The sequence below is a fragment of the Taudactylus pleione genome, unplaced genomic scaffold (genome assembly GCF_031769625.1).
Source record: "Taudactylus pleione unplaced genomic scaffold, aTauple2 ptg000016l, whole genome shotgun sequence".
In the NCBI taxonomy this organism is placed as follows: domain Eukaryota; kingdom Metazoa; phylum Chordata; class Amphibia; order Anura; family Myobatrachidae; genus Taudactylus; species Taudactylus pleione.
Window position 1 is genome coordinate 27,487,388 of NW_028284418.1, and position 17,454 is coordinate 27,504,841.

The following is a 17,454-nucleotide window of genomic DNA, read 5'->3' on the forward strand; positions in this document are numbered from 1 at the left end:
AGTTTAACTGCATGTAATTTTACACTTTCTTTAGAACTAAAAAAATATTTTGAAACTCACTTTAAGGTACAAAACTGGGACTTAAAATGCAACCATTTATGGGGATTACCCAATACAATACAAACTGTTTTTTACATAAATTCTTGTAACAATGTATTTGGTAACTTAGATGTTATACCAAGTGAGCAGGACCCCTTATTGTCTGGTTATAGGTGGACACTGTTTCACAAAGTCAGTTGCAGGTTAGTGCATCTTTTTAATATGAAAAAAGTACTGTTTTTTGCACTTTACCTCTCTATAAATCAGGGGTTAGGGAATTTTTTTTTACCCTTTACCCCAAAATATATTTAGATACGCTGACGTTACGCCCTTGATTTGAAAGGAAGGAAATCATATAGTAGTGCCCCCATATAATGCCCCTGTAGTAGATCCCCTATATAATGCCCCTGTAGTAGATCCCCCATATAATGCCCCTGTAGTAGATCCCCCATATAATGCTCCTGTATCAGTGCCCCCATATAATGCCCCTGTATCAGTGCCCCTGTATCAGTGCCCCCATATAGTGCCCCTGTATCAGTGCCCCCATATAGTGCCCCGGTAGCAGTGCCCCCATATAATGCCCCTGTAGTAGTGCCCCCATATAGTGCCCCTGTAGTGTCGCTTGTACAAAGAAAAAAAACATTTACCTTAATCCCCGCTCCTGCATCCGCGCCGTCCTGTCCGCCCGGCTGCTCCTCGGAACTATGGGAGAGACGTCATGACGTCTCTCCCATAATGCGTATGGGGAGAGCCGGAAGCTGGAGTTTAGCAGAGAACTACAGCCTCCGGCTAACGCGGCGCTGCATGGAAGGAGCCGAGCGCCCGCTGGTAATAACATCTCAGCGGGCGTCTGGCTTAGAGCTTCCCTGCGGCGCCGGGCTGGAGCTCACTGGCGCCGCACTTTGCGCCAGTGACCTCCATTTCTGGGGGTAATGGACGGACAGCCGGGTATGCAATGATTAATATACATGCCTGGCTGTCCGTACATTACCCCCAGTAATTTCATTTTTACCCCATTTGGGGTAATTTACCCCTGTTCCCCGACCAGTGCTATAAATGTTTGCTAAAACATGTACAGGTTCTTAGTTCTGCGTGTAGCAACCAGAAATGGTAAACACACAAATCCATTAGATTTGATTGAATATGTGGTGGGCAGTGTTGGGTTGGACTACCAGATTTCAAAATCCAACTTTAAACGTCATCCATTGGCTTAACACTCTCCAATGGGAGTCATCTTCTGCTCCATTCAAATCTGCTTTCTTATGATACAGTAGTTTAATGGAATCGCACACTTTTGCAATGGTGGCCAGCTTGGCCTAAAGGACTGTTAAATTGCCCGTATACTCAAAATAAATGTGTAAGTATATTCTCTTTCAAAGCCCATTGAAAAGTCAGTCAGAAATATAGATAAATAGTGGAGAGAATCTGTAGAATAACTATCGCACATCACCAATTGTCATTTTTTTTTTTTTTTCAACTTGTGCTTCGCTCCAAAATACTATTTTGTGTTTTTTTTGTTTTTTTTTCTTTTAACCGCTTTTCATTGCTGAAATTTTGATTATTCAGCTATGTTAACAGTTGGCATTTGCATAGTTTGACCTATTTCCCCTTGTATGAAAGGAATGCCAGAATTAACAGCCAGTATCTTTTGTCTTTACGTAAGTGTTGTTGGTTCCTCCTTTCTGTTGCATTTCTGTGAAGTTGCTAATACTGTAAGAGCGTACTGGCGAAAAAAACTACGGGACTTCCCATTGCCAGATACATTTTCTCCCTATAATATAATTGTATTGGGAATCTCCATACTACTTTACTTTAAAAAGAGAGAGAAATTGAAGAAATATCTCTGAAAGCAGAAACGGATAAAAATAATAGACATGCGTGACCTGCCCTCAGGTTTTGGTGACCTGCCCTCAGTTTTGAACAGTCACTGAGTATCTGGTGTGAAATGTATTTCTGTCCTTGCAGTCACAATTTCTCTTTTCCTTATCGTGTATTTCTCATTATACAGTGCAATAGGAAAGGGGTCAATCGACCAGCATTCCTGAATATGGACATGTTGATGGGCCTCTGAATACAGCGTGTCCATTATCATTTTGTATGTATACCATAGGCCTAGTTAGCATTGTCAGGCAATGACTGCAGGCACTGGCACTACAGATTAGATGTCTGATGTTGAATAGCATTGATGGGCGCACATGCGTAGTGATGATTGGCCTAATATAATCAAATTGGCTATTCATATTTCTGCCTAAATGTGCAGAGGCTGTCAGAAAAAAATAATGACATCTGTGTTTCTTCATACTCTAGGACAGACTCCGAGATGAGTAATAGCTTTTTCCAAGTCTGCGGATGGCAACCAGTGAAAACAAAATGAAACAATTTCTTAAAATCTTCTTTTAAATATTTCTAGTAAGTTCATTTTGCATACTAAACAGTATATTTTCATTTCTCTAGGACCTCTATGTTTCTTTTGGCTCCACTTGTGGCTCCTTCAGTCTCGCCAGCTCCTACCCACTGTCCTCCTTTTGGTTATGTCTGCCGGGGAACACACAGATTCCAATGGGTGGGGAACCTGGTTCCAGAGTTTGGAATCTCCAGTTCAAAAGTGAAGATTCTTTCCACTCCCTCCGAGTTCTACCAAGTCATGAAAGTAAGTGGTCAGTGAAAGTGTGGTTAGAAATAATTAGGGTCATCTACATGCATTAAGTGAGGCTTTTTTTGTTTCCTCCATGGGGGACACAGGGATCACGCTGGGTATAAGCGATGAGCTGGAGTCTGGGCACCAAACAGTTAATTTCTTTTTCCCGGCAGCACAGGCTCCCTCTCCCCTATACTCCGCCTCCAACACTAGAAGATCAGCTTTTCTTTTGGTGCCCAAGCAGTGGGCATGGTTTTTAGAGAGGCTACTATTAAATTAAGTAGACCCATTTTATTTCTTTTTACTTTCTTTTCAGAAAGGCAGTGAATCTGTGTCTTGACGGATACCGTCACTGCCGCTTCAACGATCCCCAGCGCTGGCGGCCTGAGTACTGGCAACTGGGTTAGTGACCTCGGCCCGGCTCTAGCGCACAGAGAGGCAGCCACAGCTGGATGCGTTGGGGACAGATAATGCTGTTCCCTGCTGTACTGTGCGTCTGTTACCTCCAGTGAGGGAGGCCACCGGCGGTACTGACATTGGGGGACAGGTTGTCTCTGCACCCCCACTAGTCCTCCAAAGCAGATACTGGCAATGGGGCATCAGTAATTAGTAGCTGCCATGTCCCTGGGGGTACACTCAGACGGGGGAGGATAGCCTTCCCTAATGGCTCCTCCCCCATCCCTTGGTGCGTCCCCCATGCAGGATACCCACCACAGTGGATTCTCCTTCCTCCCTACAACACTGGGTGGCCATTTTTACACATTGAACGCCTCAGCTACACAGAAATACATCGGGCTCCTGCCTCCCTGTATACCTCACTCCAACAAGTCTGGTTATATTTAAGTTCCTTCCTCCCCTGTTGGGGCTTGGTTGTCGAGCAGCAATTATTTTATGCATTCAATGTTTGTGTGCATGTTGATTTTACAAAGTATATAGGAGTACTTTGTTAGCATACTACTCTCCCTTTCACTTCTGTCCCTCTCTTCCTTCATTGTGTTTCTTTATAGGGATTTTCTATACTAAAGTTTTGTCTCTTTTCTATTGTATTTCTGTGAAAATTGGTTATTGGAATAACAGGTCTGTAGCCCAGTGACCACTCATTTGTTTATAATGTGTCTACTCTGCCATTACTACTGACCCAATAGCACCGCTTATTAGTTTCTGTGGTGTGATCTCATTCGGTGCTCTACCCCTTGATATTGGTACAACTTGTTAACTCTAAACACACCTGGAATACACTATTGTCTTCCAATGGTTAAGCCGCCAAAGCGCCCAGGGAGGGTGGTACTGCTGTGCTATGCGATTGCAGAAAATTTTCTGTCTCTCTCCTCAGGTCCCGGACCATGACTTGTTTGTTTATGTGCCGGTGTTTCTTGGGTACTCAAACTGAAGTCTCGGCAGCCACGACATCTTCTCAGAAGCCAGCATGGGCTTCTACATTTTCACTGTAGTAAACCAACTTACAATCCCAAAGCCAATATTTTGACAATATTTTATCAGCTGACACAGAACCGCCATGAGTTCAAACCCTTTTTCAGTTTGTTCAGGGTCTGGTTGCAGGTGTGTTTCTTTTCAACAGATAAAAAAATATATATTCTGCGCTATGGATGTTATTTTGAAAGCAGCTCCTAATAAAATAATTTCAATATGTAACAAATAAAGAGCGCTTGTGAATAAACATGTATGAATGTAACGCAATACCTGTAAAAAAAAAAAAAAAAAAAAAAAAAGGGGATTAGTAAAAGATGTTTAAAACCCTTTTTTAATATTTAGGAAAGTCCATAATTGACATCAGGGTTCCGATAACATGCCTTGCAGTGCGGTGTGATACTGGAGTCAGACGTGAAAAACTAACTGTCTCTCCCTATATCTGCCTACCTTTAACGGCTTCCGCTCCGTCCGGCTGGTTCCCTGCACGGGGTGATCGTCTTCTTCGTCCGTGTAAACGGCCCGATGCTGCAAAGGTGCAGTGTGATGACGTCACTATGTCTCTGCTGTGTGTCAGATGTGCGCTAAAACCAACGCGTTTCAGGCTCCTGGCCCTTTTTCAAGGATAGCGTTCCATCCTGTGTGCTCCATTTTATTGAAAGATTTAATTGATTCAATTAAAAACCTAATTCTATAATTAGGTATAATTAGGTATAATTTCCTTTTAGAAATAAATAAAAATTAAGGTATTGCGTTTTTGTGTTTTTATTATGAGAATGGTATTATATTATAAAAAGTGATGTAAAAATTAGAGAAATTTAAGCAATGTATAGAATTAATTGATTAATAGGTATTTAAAGGAAAGCATTTATCTCTATATCCATATTTAAACCTGCAGGTTGCAAGGTTTGCATCCAGAAAATCCATTTTGTTTCCTTTTTTCTCAATTCTTTTGAAATGTCACCTCCTCTCCAGTTAGGGCAGATTTTCTGTATGCCCATAAATGACAAACCAGAGGGATTTCGGTTGTGATGGTCTAGAAAGTGTTTGGACACGCTATGTGTCTGTAAACCTTTCTTGATGTTGAAAATATGCTCAGCAATTCTTATTTTTAGTTTGCTTTTTGTCTGACCAATATATTGGAATCCACAGGGACATTCAAGTAAATAAATTACTGCTTCTGTATCACAAGTGATAGTATCCATAATTTTGTAACTCTTACTACAACCAAGTAAAAGGAACTGCGATGGGTTCGTCTTTCGCACCCAGCTACGCCAACCTCTTTGTGGCAAAATGGGAGGAGCAATACATTTGGCAGAATAACCCCTATCAGAAAAACATCATATCTTGGAAACGATATATAGATGACTTATTTTTCATCTGGGATGGCCCTGATGATCTCTTAGCTGATTTCTTCTCGTATCTTAATAATAACAGTTTTGGGCTTGAATTTATCTCAACTTTTAGCAAGAACATGATAGTTTATTTGGATTTGGAAATCTTCATTTTCAATAACACCATACAAACAAGAACCCACACGAAAGACATCAGTGGAAACAATACCTTGTTATATACCAGTAATCATCACACGAAATGGATTCAGAATATCCCAAAAGGACAATTTAGTAGATTAAAAAGGAATTGTTCACAACATGACCTCTTTTTACAACAAAGTGAAACAATGAAAAACAAGTTCTTGAAAAAAGGATATGATGAACAGAAATTACAAGAGGCCTTAGAAGAGATATCGCTTAAAGAGAGGAAGGATACACTTTTATATAAAGAACGCAATACAAAGGAGGATTTCAATATAGCCTTTGTCACACAATTTAATAGTCAACATCATGTAATTGAATCTATATTGAATAACCATTGGCATATATTGCTTCTGGACAATAAATTGAAATCAGTCATTCCAACAAAACCAAAAATTATTTACAAAAAAGCATGCAACCTCAAGCATCAATTGGTGAAAAGTCATACTCATTTAAATAATGGAGCCAACTTTGGGAACAAAAAGAAAGGTCATTTTTTCTGTTTGAACTGTTTACCATGCAAAACTTTAAGAAAACAATCGACACAACCATTAACTGGATTCAAATCAAATGTATCAAATAAGAGTTACAAAATTATGGATACTATCACTTGTGATACAGAAGCAGTAATTTATTTACTTGAATGTCCCTGTGGATTCCAATATATTGGTCAGACAAAAAGAAAACTAAAAATAAGAATTGCTGAGCATATTTTCAACATCAAGAAAGGTTTACAGACACATAGCGTGTCCAAACACTTTCTAGACCATCACAACCGAAATCCCTCTGGTTTGTCATTTATGGGCATACAGAAAATCTGCCCTAACTGGAGAGGAGGTGACATTTCAAAAGAATTGAGAAAAAAGGAAACAAAATGGATTTTCTGGATGCAAACCTTGCAACCTGCAGGTTTAAATATGGATATAGAGATAAATGCTTTCCTTTAAATACCTATTAATCAATTAATTCTATACATTGCTTAAATTTCTCTTAATTTTTACATCACTTTTTATAATATAATACCATTCTCATAATAAAAACACAAAAACGCAATACCTTAATTTTTATTTATTTCTAAAAGGAAATTATACCTAATTATAGAATTAGGTTTTTAATTGAATCAATTAAATCTTTCAATAAAATGGAGCACACAGGATGGAACGCTATCCTTGAAAAAGGGCCAGGAGCCTGAAACGCGTTGGTTTTAGCGCACATCTGACACACAGCAGAGACATAGTGACGTCATCACACTGCACCTTTGCAGCATCGGGCCGTTTACACGGACGAAGAAGACGATCACCCCGTGCAGGGAACCAGCCGGACGGAGCGGAAGCCGTTAAAGGTAGGCAGATATAGGGAGAGACAGTTAGTTTTTCACGTCTGACTCCAGTATCACACCGCACTGCAAGGCATGTTATCGGAACCCTGATGTCAATTATGGACTTTCCTAAATATTTAAAAAGGGTTTTAAACATCTTTTACTAATCCCCTTTTTTTTTTTTTTTACAGGTATTGCGTTACATTCATACATGTTTATTCACAAGCGCTCTTTATTTGTTACATCTTTTCAACAGATGCTAGACAAGGTCCGTCCATCCAAGTGTAAGCATTCCAGACTGGACATTTCTACGCCACGTTCTGGAAATGACTTGGACTCCGAGGCTTCCTCAGACCAGACCTCAGATAACGTCTGTTGACTCAGACATGGAGACCTCCTCTATTAAGGAGGACTCCCAACCACAGGTAGATGTTGTTGAAACCCTGATCAAGGCGGTGAAATCCACACTTTCAATTAAGGACACTGACCAAGCCTGTAAGTCAGATGCCCTTTTATTAAAGTGCCAAAAGAAATCAGCGACTGAGTTTCCTATCTTTGCTGAGTTAGAGGACCTCCTGGCGGCGGTATGGGCTCACCCAGTAAGCTTTTCTTGATTTTACAGTGCATTTCTTCATTTTATTCCCTTCCAGCTACTGACAGAGCTAAGTGGGAATCGCCGCCTCCGGTGGATGCACATGTGGCAAGGGTGGTTAGATCCTCTGCCCTTCCTATCCCGAATGCAGCCTTCCTCAAGGATCCTACAGATAGGAAGCTGGAATTTTTTTTTTAAAGCCATCTTCTCTAATGTGGGGGCATTTGTCCGTTCGGCCCTTGCGTCCGCCTGGGTCGCCAAGGCCTTAAGATGCTGGGCGGATTGTTTGGGGGTTGGTCTTCAGTCGGGGTCACAGAAAAGCGTGATCATCTCTGGTTGTTAATGTCTGAGAAGCCAGTACTTATCATGGTGAGGCTGCCATTGATTCGGGTGTCCTTGCTTCTCAGGTATCTGCATCAGCTGTCACTTCTAGAAGAGCACTCTGGCTCTGTAATTGGCGAGCTGATGTGGACTCCAAAAAGGCTCTCAAAGCTCTTTCCTTCTCTGGTGAGGTTCTGTTTGGGACAAGATTGTGGCCAAATCCGCTTTACTTCCATCTGCGGTATCCAGGTCATGAACCTCAAATTATTGTTCCTTTCGTCCACAAGATAAGACCAAGGGTCAGTCCTTTGCAAGGTCTCACGGATCTTCCTCAAGGAACTCTGAGTCGAGAGGTAAGCAAGCCTGTTCCAAACTACGTCCATCTCCCAAGCCAGCAAATGAGCTTGCCACATGACTGGGCAGGCCTCCACCTGGGATCGCCCAGTGTGGGGAGGCTGTCTTTTGCTGTTCTCCGATTACTGGATAACTATAACGTCGGACGCTTGGATAGAACGAATAGTGTCCCAGGGTTACGCCCTAACCTTCCGGGTACGTCTTCTGGTCCAATTTTTCTCCACAGGTCTTTGATCCGGAGAAGTCAGAAGCACTGCAGAACTCCATCAGTTTTCTTCTGGCCTCCTAGGTTAATATGCCTTTTCTCTCATCTCAGAGATGTCTGATTTTATACCAACCTGTTTCTGGTCCACAAACCGGATGGATCATTTCGTTCCATTCTCAACCTGAAATCGTTGAACAGGTATCTCTATGTTCCCAGTTTCCGCATGGATCGCTGCTTTTCATCATTCTTTGCCCTAGAAGCGGAGGATTTCATGGTGTCTTTGGACATCCTGGATGCCTACTTAAACATTCCCATCAGGGAATGTCATAAGCTCTTTCTCAGGTTTGCAGTAAGGGAGTAACACTTCCAATTTCTGGCTTTACCTTTTGGTTTTTCAACAGCTCCACGTGTTTTCTCTCAGACGCAGGGGGTCCGCATGACCTGCTTATTCTGGCTCAATCCCCAGATGCACTTCAGGGCCATCTTCGTCTCATGGTTCTTTTACAGACTCGTGAGTGGATCATCAATTGCCAGAAATCCTCTGTAACACAATCCCAGGAGATACTTGATTTAGGAGCCTTACTAGACACCTTGGTTCAGAGGTTGTTCCTCCCTTTGGACAAGCTCCTATCCTTAAAAGCCAAGGTTCAGGTCCTCCTGGGCTGGAGGTGGGCTGCCATTCATGCTTGCATGCAGGTCTTGGGCTCTCAACATTCGAGATGATGGAGTATGTTCAGTTTCACTCCCGTCCTCTACAAGTAGAGATTCTGACTAAATGAAACAAGTCCCATCTACAATTCAAGTCTCAGACAATTATTCTATCAAGGGAGGTACGTCACTCCTTATGTGGTGGCTCCACAGCTCTCATTTGGACAAGGGCCGCCCTTTCTGGATTCAGGGCTGGATTCTGTTCACCACCGATGCCAGTCTTCGGGGTGGGGGGCGGTGACTTGTCATCAGTCTTTTCAGGGTTGGTGGGGCTTAGTAGAGCCTAATTCCCATTAATGTCCTGGAGATTCGTGCGGTCTACAAAGCTCTTTGTGGGCCCTCTATCCCGAGGTCTTCAGTCACTGGTACATCACTGGGGCCGTCCAGACATTGACGTGATGGTTTCCCGTCACAACCACAAGCTGACAAAGTACAGCTCACGGACCAGGGATCCGGTAGCTCTTCCGGTGGATGCTCTCTTGGTCAGGTGGTCGTTTTCTCCTCATTTACCTCTTTCCTCCGATTTACATGATGCCTCGAGTTCTTCCCAAAATGAAAGTTGGAGGGCAGCACAGTGATTCTCATCACTTTAGATTGGCCACGCAGGGTTTGGTACGTCATTTGCGTTGTTCTGATTCCCTCTTTGTCTTATAAGACTTTAATAAGCAGGGCTGGCCAGCAACCTAACAGACTTTGGACCTCATTCAGACCCGGTCGCAAGCGCTGAGCGCTCGCAACCGGGTCGATAAGTCCCTGCGCACGAGCAGCGGCCGCACTGCGCGTGGGCAAGCCCCGGAGCGAGAGAGAAACGGGCCGGCTGTCGATGTTTCACTACAAAAGGGCCGGCTGTCGATGTTGACCGACAGCTCGCCCCGTTTTGTAGGCGGGGCAGGGGGGGGTGGGTGGCTACACAAACTGAGGCGTTCCTGATGGAACACTTGCCGTTTTGTGGGCGGCCGCACTGACATCAGCAGTGATGTCAGTGGGGAGCTTCCTGCTCGATCAGAGGAGGAAGCTCCCTGGGGCTTGCGGTTGCCGAGACCCAACCTTAGGGTCTCGTCGCAAGCCCCGATGGTCGCAATGGTCTTGACCATCGCGACCATCACCCTGGTCGGTCGCTAAGCTGTGGGTGGTAACCCACAGCTTAGCTAGCGACCAGGAGGCCGCACTAAAAAAAAGCGTCCGCCCTCATTCAGAGAGAGCGATCGCTTCTTGCGACCGCCTCTGAATGAGGGCCTTTGTCTCTGGCTTCGTTTGACTATCTGCCAGGCCTAAACTTCAGTGGATACCTTTGCCTCCGCAGATATGGGTTTCTAGCGTAGGGTTCTTAGCGCAGCACAGGAGCGCCCCCGTCCTTAAAGAGACAGCTTACGGATGTCCCAGCATGATCCCTGTGTCCCCCATGGAGGAAAGAGAGGGGATTTTTGTCCTTATCACTTACCTGGATTGTGGGGTTTTCCTATATAGTTACCATTTCCTCTTCTCTTGTGTGTGAGTTGTGTGTCCCCCATGGAGTCTGAGAAAATAATTTTATAGGTAAGGACAAAAATCTTTTTTCCAGGGTGTCCTTTAAGAACCCTGAAATACAGAAACAATTGCAGCAATAATAGAGGTCAAACAAATGATTGACCTAATAGTTCAATGATACTTATCAGGGAACAATTTGTTTGGCTGCACAGCCCTGGAATCGCAGACTAATTAATACATTGCTACCATTTGTTATGTTTAAGCAACTCCCAGCACATTTAAGCTTTATTTAGCATAATAAAGGAGTTGCTGTAAGGAAGTCTGCCATGACTACTAAAATAAATATAATTTGTAAGGCCATGAAAACTGAAGGGAAGAGACATAATTTTGGGGAAGGAGCTATTTTTTACAACTGCTAGCTCATTTGGCCAATAATGGGTAGAAACTTATTTGCATAATAGAAGAACAGATCTTGCATAGTTATCAGACTGTTGTGTAAATGTAACCTCTCTTGTCCTTCTTTTTTTTTTCTTTCTTTTCATTTATATTTTCTAGACACAGTTGAAAACTGCCAAGAAGCGAATCATTCTGGCATCACTGTACCTTGGTACAGGCCCCCTGGAACAAGAGCTGGTGAGCATCTGTTAGGATCTCACAAATTTTTGTGTTGAGGATGAAACTGGCAATATTCTGTTTTGTAATAGATTTGATCGTTAATAGAATGAGGGCTAAGTATTGTCTTCTTTTGAATCTATGTCCAGAGTCATTCCAAGAAGTTGCTTTGTACAGGGTGGAGTTATGATTTTAGCTCCTATATTGGAATAAATGGGTTGCCCATTACAGTTGTTGGCTTGGTTAGGTGCTGATGCATTTCATAAGTGCACATTCCAATAATCTCCCTATCAATCCTCTTTTCAGGTGGATTGCATAGAGGAAGCGCTGATCAGCTCAGGCTCGTCTAACCTACAAATTTCTATCCTGTTGGACTACACCAGAGGATCCCGGGGTCAGTGATGGCCCTGGAACAGGTTATGACCCCCTCCCCTCTGATGTGATAACAGGCAATCAGATGGTAATCACTGGAATACTCTCTAATCACATAAGAGGATGGTGGCACATGGCCTGTGAAAAGTGTGCAAGTCATTTTTGCTTTGAAAATCTGAGCACCCTATTTAAATTTTCATGTTGAGTTTTTAGAGTTGTGGGTTTTGTAGACTGAATAACATTTAGATATTTGATGTGCCTTCTGTCACAGGCAAGAAGAATTCCCGCACTATGTTACTGCCTTTGCTGCGCAGATACCCAGATCGTGTGCGTGTATCCCTCTTCCACACACCAAACCTGCGGGGACTCCTGCGTATGCTTGCACCTGAGAGATTCAATGAAACCATAGGCCTGCAGCACATGAAGGTCTATCTATTTGATGACAATATCATACTTAGTGGGTAAGGATGCCAGTAGTACTAATGCAAGAAAGGTTTGTGGTACCATGCATTTACATGAGGCTGTGCCTGTTTTTTGTCTTTCCTATCTGCACTAAAAATATAAGTGCCAGTGATTTTCCTACACAATTATAATAACATTGATATAGCACCTGTTTTTTATAATTGGTAACAAACACAGTAATACAACAAGATTGTATAACAGGTTAGAGGGACAACCTTGCAAACCTACAATCTGTCAGAAAGTAGGAGTTTGACACCTAGTTTGAGGTCTCACTAAATGGCAATAAGAGAGAAGTGCTTAGAGGGACTATATGATCCAGTCACACAGCATTGCTGGAAAGAGAATAAATATAAGTTCTGAGTGATCTGTCAGCAGAGGTGGTAATCGGGCAGAACAATAATGTGACAGGAAGAATGTGGTTCGGGAATTTGATACGCTTGCCTTGAAGATGTGGGCATTCAGGGAATTCTTGATGGTTTGGAGGCTAGTAGAAAGAATTGTTATAAGTCAGAGGGGATTCCACAGGTTGGGTGCAGCACAAAAGCGTTCTGTATCCAGCAATGGGAGCAGAATGGGAAATAACAAACATTGTTGAAAGCTAAAAAAAAAGATACATATTCGTTGACTTTAATAAGTACCCTAAGTCACATCTGGTTTAATTGTGTTGTACTCTCCAAGTTTCACATTGATATGCATTTGTGTACCCATCATATTTAGTATTTTGATCATTCTCCATATACCCACTGTCTGAACTTGTCCTTTCTCTATTTTGTATATCTAATACAATTTTAAACCAGTTTTAATTTTATTTTTCTACTTCAGGGTCCATAGGGTATCCACAGGATACCTTGGGGTATAGGTGTGACGTCAGTCGCAGGGCACCAAAGAGTTAAGCTTTCAGCCTCCCAGGATGCACTAGGTCCCCCTCCTATACCCCGCCCCCGGGCCAAGGCACCTCCGTTTAGTTTGGTGCCCGGCCGGCGTCGGGTGCACCTGTCGGAGTGGGGGCTAGAAGAGCCCCTGAAGCTTTCTTCAGTGCAGCTGTGACTGCACATCTGGATGTACAGCATGGACAGTCAGTCCTGACGTCCATGCTGTCTTCCCTACACCCCCGCCGGTACCAGAACGCCGGTACCGATCCGGGGATGCTGGTGAGCATCTGGGGTCACAGCTAGCGGTGACCCCAGATGTTCCGGACCATGGCCGGATCCAAGGGGGACAAAGGTAAGCAGTGGGGTCCCGCGGTGGGTCCCCGCTGGTCACATGGTCCTAAGTCCCCAGGCAGGGGGCTCCCTGGGGACTGGCTGCAGCGTGGAGCCAGGTACTGAACCTGCGCTTTCCACTACCCCCTGGGACAGAGGACCGCAGCACAGCGGTAGCGCTGCGGCGTCCCAGGGGTTAAATGCATGCCAGGGGAGCACGCCTTCCCTGTCTCACAGCCGGCACCTCCCCCGCTGCACACAGCCCTCTCTGCACTGTGCTGACTGGTCCTGTGTCAGCGCTCCTCCCCCAGGCCAGCTTCTCTCTGCTCCTCGGCGGCCATCTTCTCTGCAACGCATGGTGAACGCTGCTGGAAGCCTGGAAGGAAGCATCGTGGTCTGGGTCCCCCCGCATACCTCTCCTCCGCTGTGGCTCAGGTCTGTGTATGCAGCGCTGTGTCCTACCAGGCCCTGTGTCTGTGTAGTTGAGTGATCAGCGCTGTTAGTGCAGGAATTGTTATTTCTCTGCATTGTATGTGACTGTGCTAGCGCTGCTGCCTGTAACTTTATCTTCTCAAAACTGTCAGCTTTATTACTGTCCCTGTTCTTTCTGCTAAAGCCCTTGCAGTGCGGTGCTGCAGGGTGGTCTCTCGCCTATTTAATACTTAATTGGTGAGAGAGGTCACATACGTGGTGCCGTCATGTCTGAAAGTGATTTTCCCCTCCGGCTACAGTGTACCACGTGCAAAGTACCGTTAGCGGAGGGGGAGGGTAGCACGGAGGGCCTTTGCCGGCAGTGTTTGTCCATGGCGCGGCCTATTACGGTTACAGCACCGGTACAGGAGCCGCCCTGGGCTTGTTTCGCTCAGGCGTTAACAGCTTTAGTGGGCCAATTAGCTCCGCAGCCCGCGTTTACTCCGATGGGTTTGTCCCAGCAGTCTGTGGTGTCGTCACCCATGCAGGGGTTCCCACGACAATTGGTGGTACCCCACAGTCTCCCTATTTCCCCGCTCCCGGGTTCTCAGGAGCCAGCGTGGGTTAACTCCCTGACGAGTTCTGTACAGCACTTGTCGGATGTGTTGCAAGGGGAGTCTGTGATGTGGCCTCATAAAAGGCCGGTGGCGTCTGTCCGCTCCTTAGGAGGATGACGAAGGGACGTCTGATGATGGGGAGATTCTGGATCCTTACGATCAGGAACCTCTCCATACTAAGGACGCTGATGCTAAGTCCAAAGTATATATTCCTGGACTTATTCGGGCGGTCCGCACAGCCTTGGTGATTGAGGACGAAGTTCCCCCTGCGGCTAAATCTAAGTATGCCTTTTTCAAAGATGTGAAGGGCGATGCCACAGTCTTTCCTCTTTCGGGTCAGTTGGTGGACCATTTAGAGGAGGCGTGGAAACAACCTGGCAAAAGATACCAGCCGCAGAGACGCCTGGCGGTGGCTTATCCGTTCGCGGATAATTATTTTGCTAAGTGGGAATCCCCTCCACAGGTGGATTCTCACGTGACCCGTCTTGTCCGTAGTGCCACATTGCCGATGCCATCCATGTCCTCCCTTAAGGATGCTACGGACCGCAAGGTAGAAATCTGCCTGAAGTCCGCTTATTCCCTTGCAGGGGGGGCAGCACGGCCGGCTATGGCCATTTGCTGTGTTGCCAGAGCGATGGAGCGCTGGGCGGATTCATTAGAGGCTTCTTTTGAATCCGACTGTCCGGCCGAAGAGGCGGAGTTGATTGGCAATCTCCGTGATTCGGCCACCTACATCAACGAGGCGGCTCTAGACATTAGTACTCTGGTGTCTAGAATTTCTTCAGCAGCGGTAGCTGCTCGTCGCACCTTGTGGCTGCGATCCTGGAAGGCGGACGCAGATTCCAAGAAAGGTCTGGAAGCGTTGCCGTTTACCGGAGAAGTTCTCTTCGGTCCGGATCTGGATAAGATTGTGGCCACGCTGGCGGCAGCCAAATCTGCTTGTCTCCCGTCGGCCGCTGCTCCTTCTGGTTCTGGACCATCGTCCTTTCGGTCATCTAGGGCCCAGGGCAGGCCCAAACCACAGTCGTTTCCTCGACAGGCTGGCCCTAAGAAATCGGTCAAGCCCCGGAAACAGGCATGGAGTACCAGACGTCCGGCCCCCAAGCCAGATGACAAGCCTGCGGCCTGACGGTCCGGGCCTCCCTTTGGGGGATCCCAGGGTGGGAGGCCACCTGCTGCAGTTCTCCCGGTGTTGGTCGTTCACTACGACAGACACTTGGGTTCTGGAGGTGGTCTCCCACGGGTACGCCCTCTCCTTCCGGCACAGACCCCCGGCTCGATTCTTCACCACGGGTCTACCATCAGACCGGAACAAGGCTACGGAGCTGCGGAAGGTATTGCACACTATGCTCCAGGCTGGAGTTATAGTGCCTGTTCCATTCTCCCAGAGGGGCCAGGGTTTCTATTCAAATCTGTTTTTGGTACAGAAACCCAATGGGTCATATCGTCCGATTCTCAACCTCAAAGCACTCAACAAGTCTTTGCGGGTCCCGAAGTTTCGGATGGAGACCCTATGGTCCATCATTCTGGCGCTGGAACCTGGGGACTACATGGTGTCATTGGACATACAGGACGCTTACCTGCATGTCCCTATTCTTTTGCGCCATCAAGAGTTCCTTCGGTTTGCAATCCGCAGCGACCACTTCCAGTTTCGGGCGTTACCTTTTGGCCTGGCGACAGCACCACGTGTTTTCACCAAGGTGATGGCGGTCATGGCGGCTTCTCTGCGGCTGCAAGGAGTCCGCATGTTGCCGTACTTGGACGACCTGTTATTGGTGGCAGGATCTCCAGAGCTCCTGTTACACCACTTGGACCTGACCATTGCACTGCTGCAACGGCACGGCTAGCTAATCAACTGGCAGAAGTCCACTCTAATCCCGTCTCGGAGGATTCTGCATCTTGGAGCCTTATTGGACTCGGGACAGCAAAGGATCTTCGTGACGGAGGACAAGATCTCTGCTTTACAGTCAAGGGTGCGCAGTTGTCTGCACAGCCGCCGGGTGTCCTTACACTCGGCGATGAGGTTACTGGGCTCCATGGTGTCGGTGTTCGACATGGTGGAATACGCCCAGTTTCACTCCAGACCTCTGCAGCACCTGATCCTGTCCAAGTGGAACGGGCTGCCTCAGTCCAGACGATTGTGCTCACCCCGGAGGTTCGCCTGTCCCTTGTGTGGTGGTTAAAGACGACCCACCTCAACAAGGGACGTCCGTTCTGGGTTCCAAATTGGGTCCTGTTGACAACGGACGCCAGTCTTCGGGGCTGGGGAGCAGTTTCGGGTCCACACTTGTTCCAGGACAGGTGGACGCCGACAGAAGCGGAGCTTCCAATAAATATCTTGGAACTCCGTGCGGTCTTCAATGCTCTCCTGCAGGCACAGCGGTTTCTCCAGGGTCACCCGGTGCAGGTCCAGTCGGACAACGCTACCACCGTGGCCTACATAAACAGGCAAGGAGGAACTCGCAGTCGGGCGGCTCTCGTAGAGGTCTCTCGGATCCTGGTTTGGGCGGAGCGCAATCTTCCGGCCATATCAGCGGTCTTCATCCCGGGAGTGCTAAATTGGGAGGCGGACTTTCTAAGTCGCCAGGACGTTCATCCAGGGGAATGGTCCCTGCACCCGGACGTTTTTCAACTACTGGTGGACAGGTGGGGTCTTCCAGAAATCGACCTCATGGCGTCCCGGCACAACAACAAGTTGCCGGTGTACGGGTCTCGCACAAGAGACGAGGGGGCGTCTCTGGTGGATGCTCTGTCCGTCCGGTGGACGTTCCGGTTCGCATACCTGTTCCCTCCGGTCTCCCTTCTTCCACGGGTAATCCGGAAATTCAAACAGGAAGGAGGGACGCTCCTGTTGATAGCTCCCGCGTGGCCCAGACGGCACTGGTTCTCAGACCTTCAGGGTCTGTCCGTGGACAGTCCTCTGCGGTTGCCGCTACGACCGGACCTTCTGTCTCAGGGTCCTTGCCTTCACCCGGACCTGACTCGGCTGTCTTTGACGGCGTGGCTGTTGAGACGGCCATGCTGAGGTCCCGGGGGTTTTCCAGCTCTGTGGTGCATACCATGTTACGAGCTTGGAAACCGTCTTCCGCGAGGATATACCATCGCGTGTGGCATACGTTCTTCCAGTGGTGTCGACCGAGAGGTTATGCACCGCGGGAGTTTCGTCTGTCTCG

At 46.5% G+C, this 17,454-nt stretch overlaps 1 protein-coding gene across 2 annotated transcripts in view; it reads left to right on the plus strand.

The window, feature by feature from the left end:
• PGS1 (phosphatidylglycerophosphate synthase 1) overlaps positions 1-17,454 on the plus strand; it is a 97,947-nt gene that overhangs the window by 27,223 nt on the left and 53,270 nt on the right. For both annotated transcript variants that reach the window (XR_015878837.1, XM_088475293.1), the window contains exons 2-5: positions 2,494-2,689; positions 11,161-11,238; positions 11,524-11,611; positions 11,861-12,050. Coding sequence is in view for 1 of the 2 variants with exons in the window: in XM_088475293.1 (XP_088331419.1) it covers positions 2,494-2,689; positions 11,161-11,238; positions 11,524-11,611; positions 11,861-12,050 (552 nt within the window). In the remaining variant the exon portion in view is untranslated. The remainder of the gene's footprint in view (positions 1-2,493; positions 2,690-11,160; positions 11,239-11,523; positions 11,612-11,860; positions 12,051-17,454) is intronic.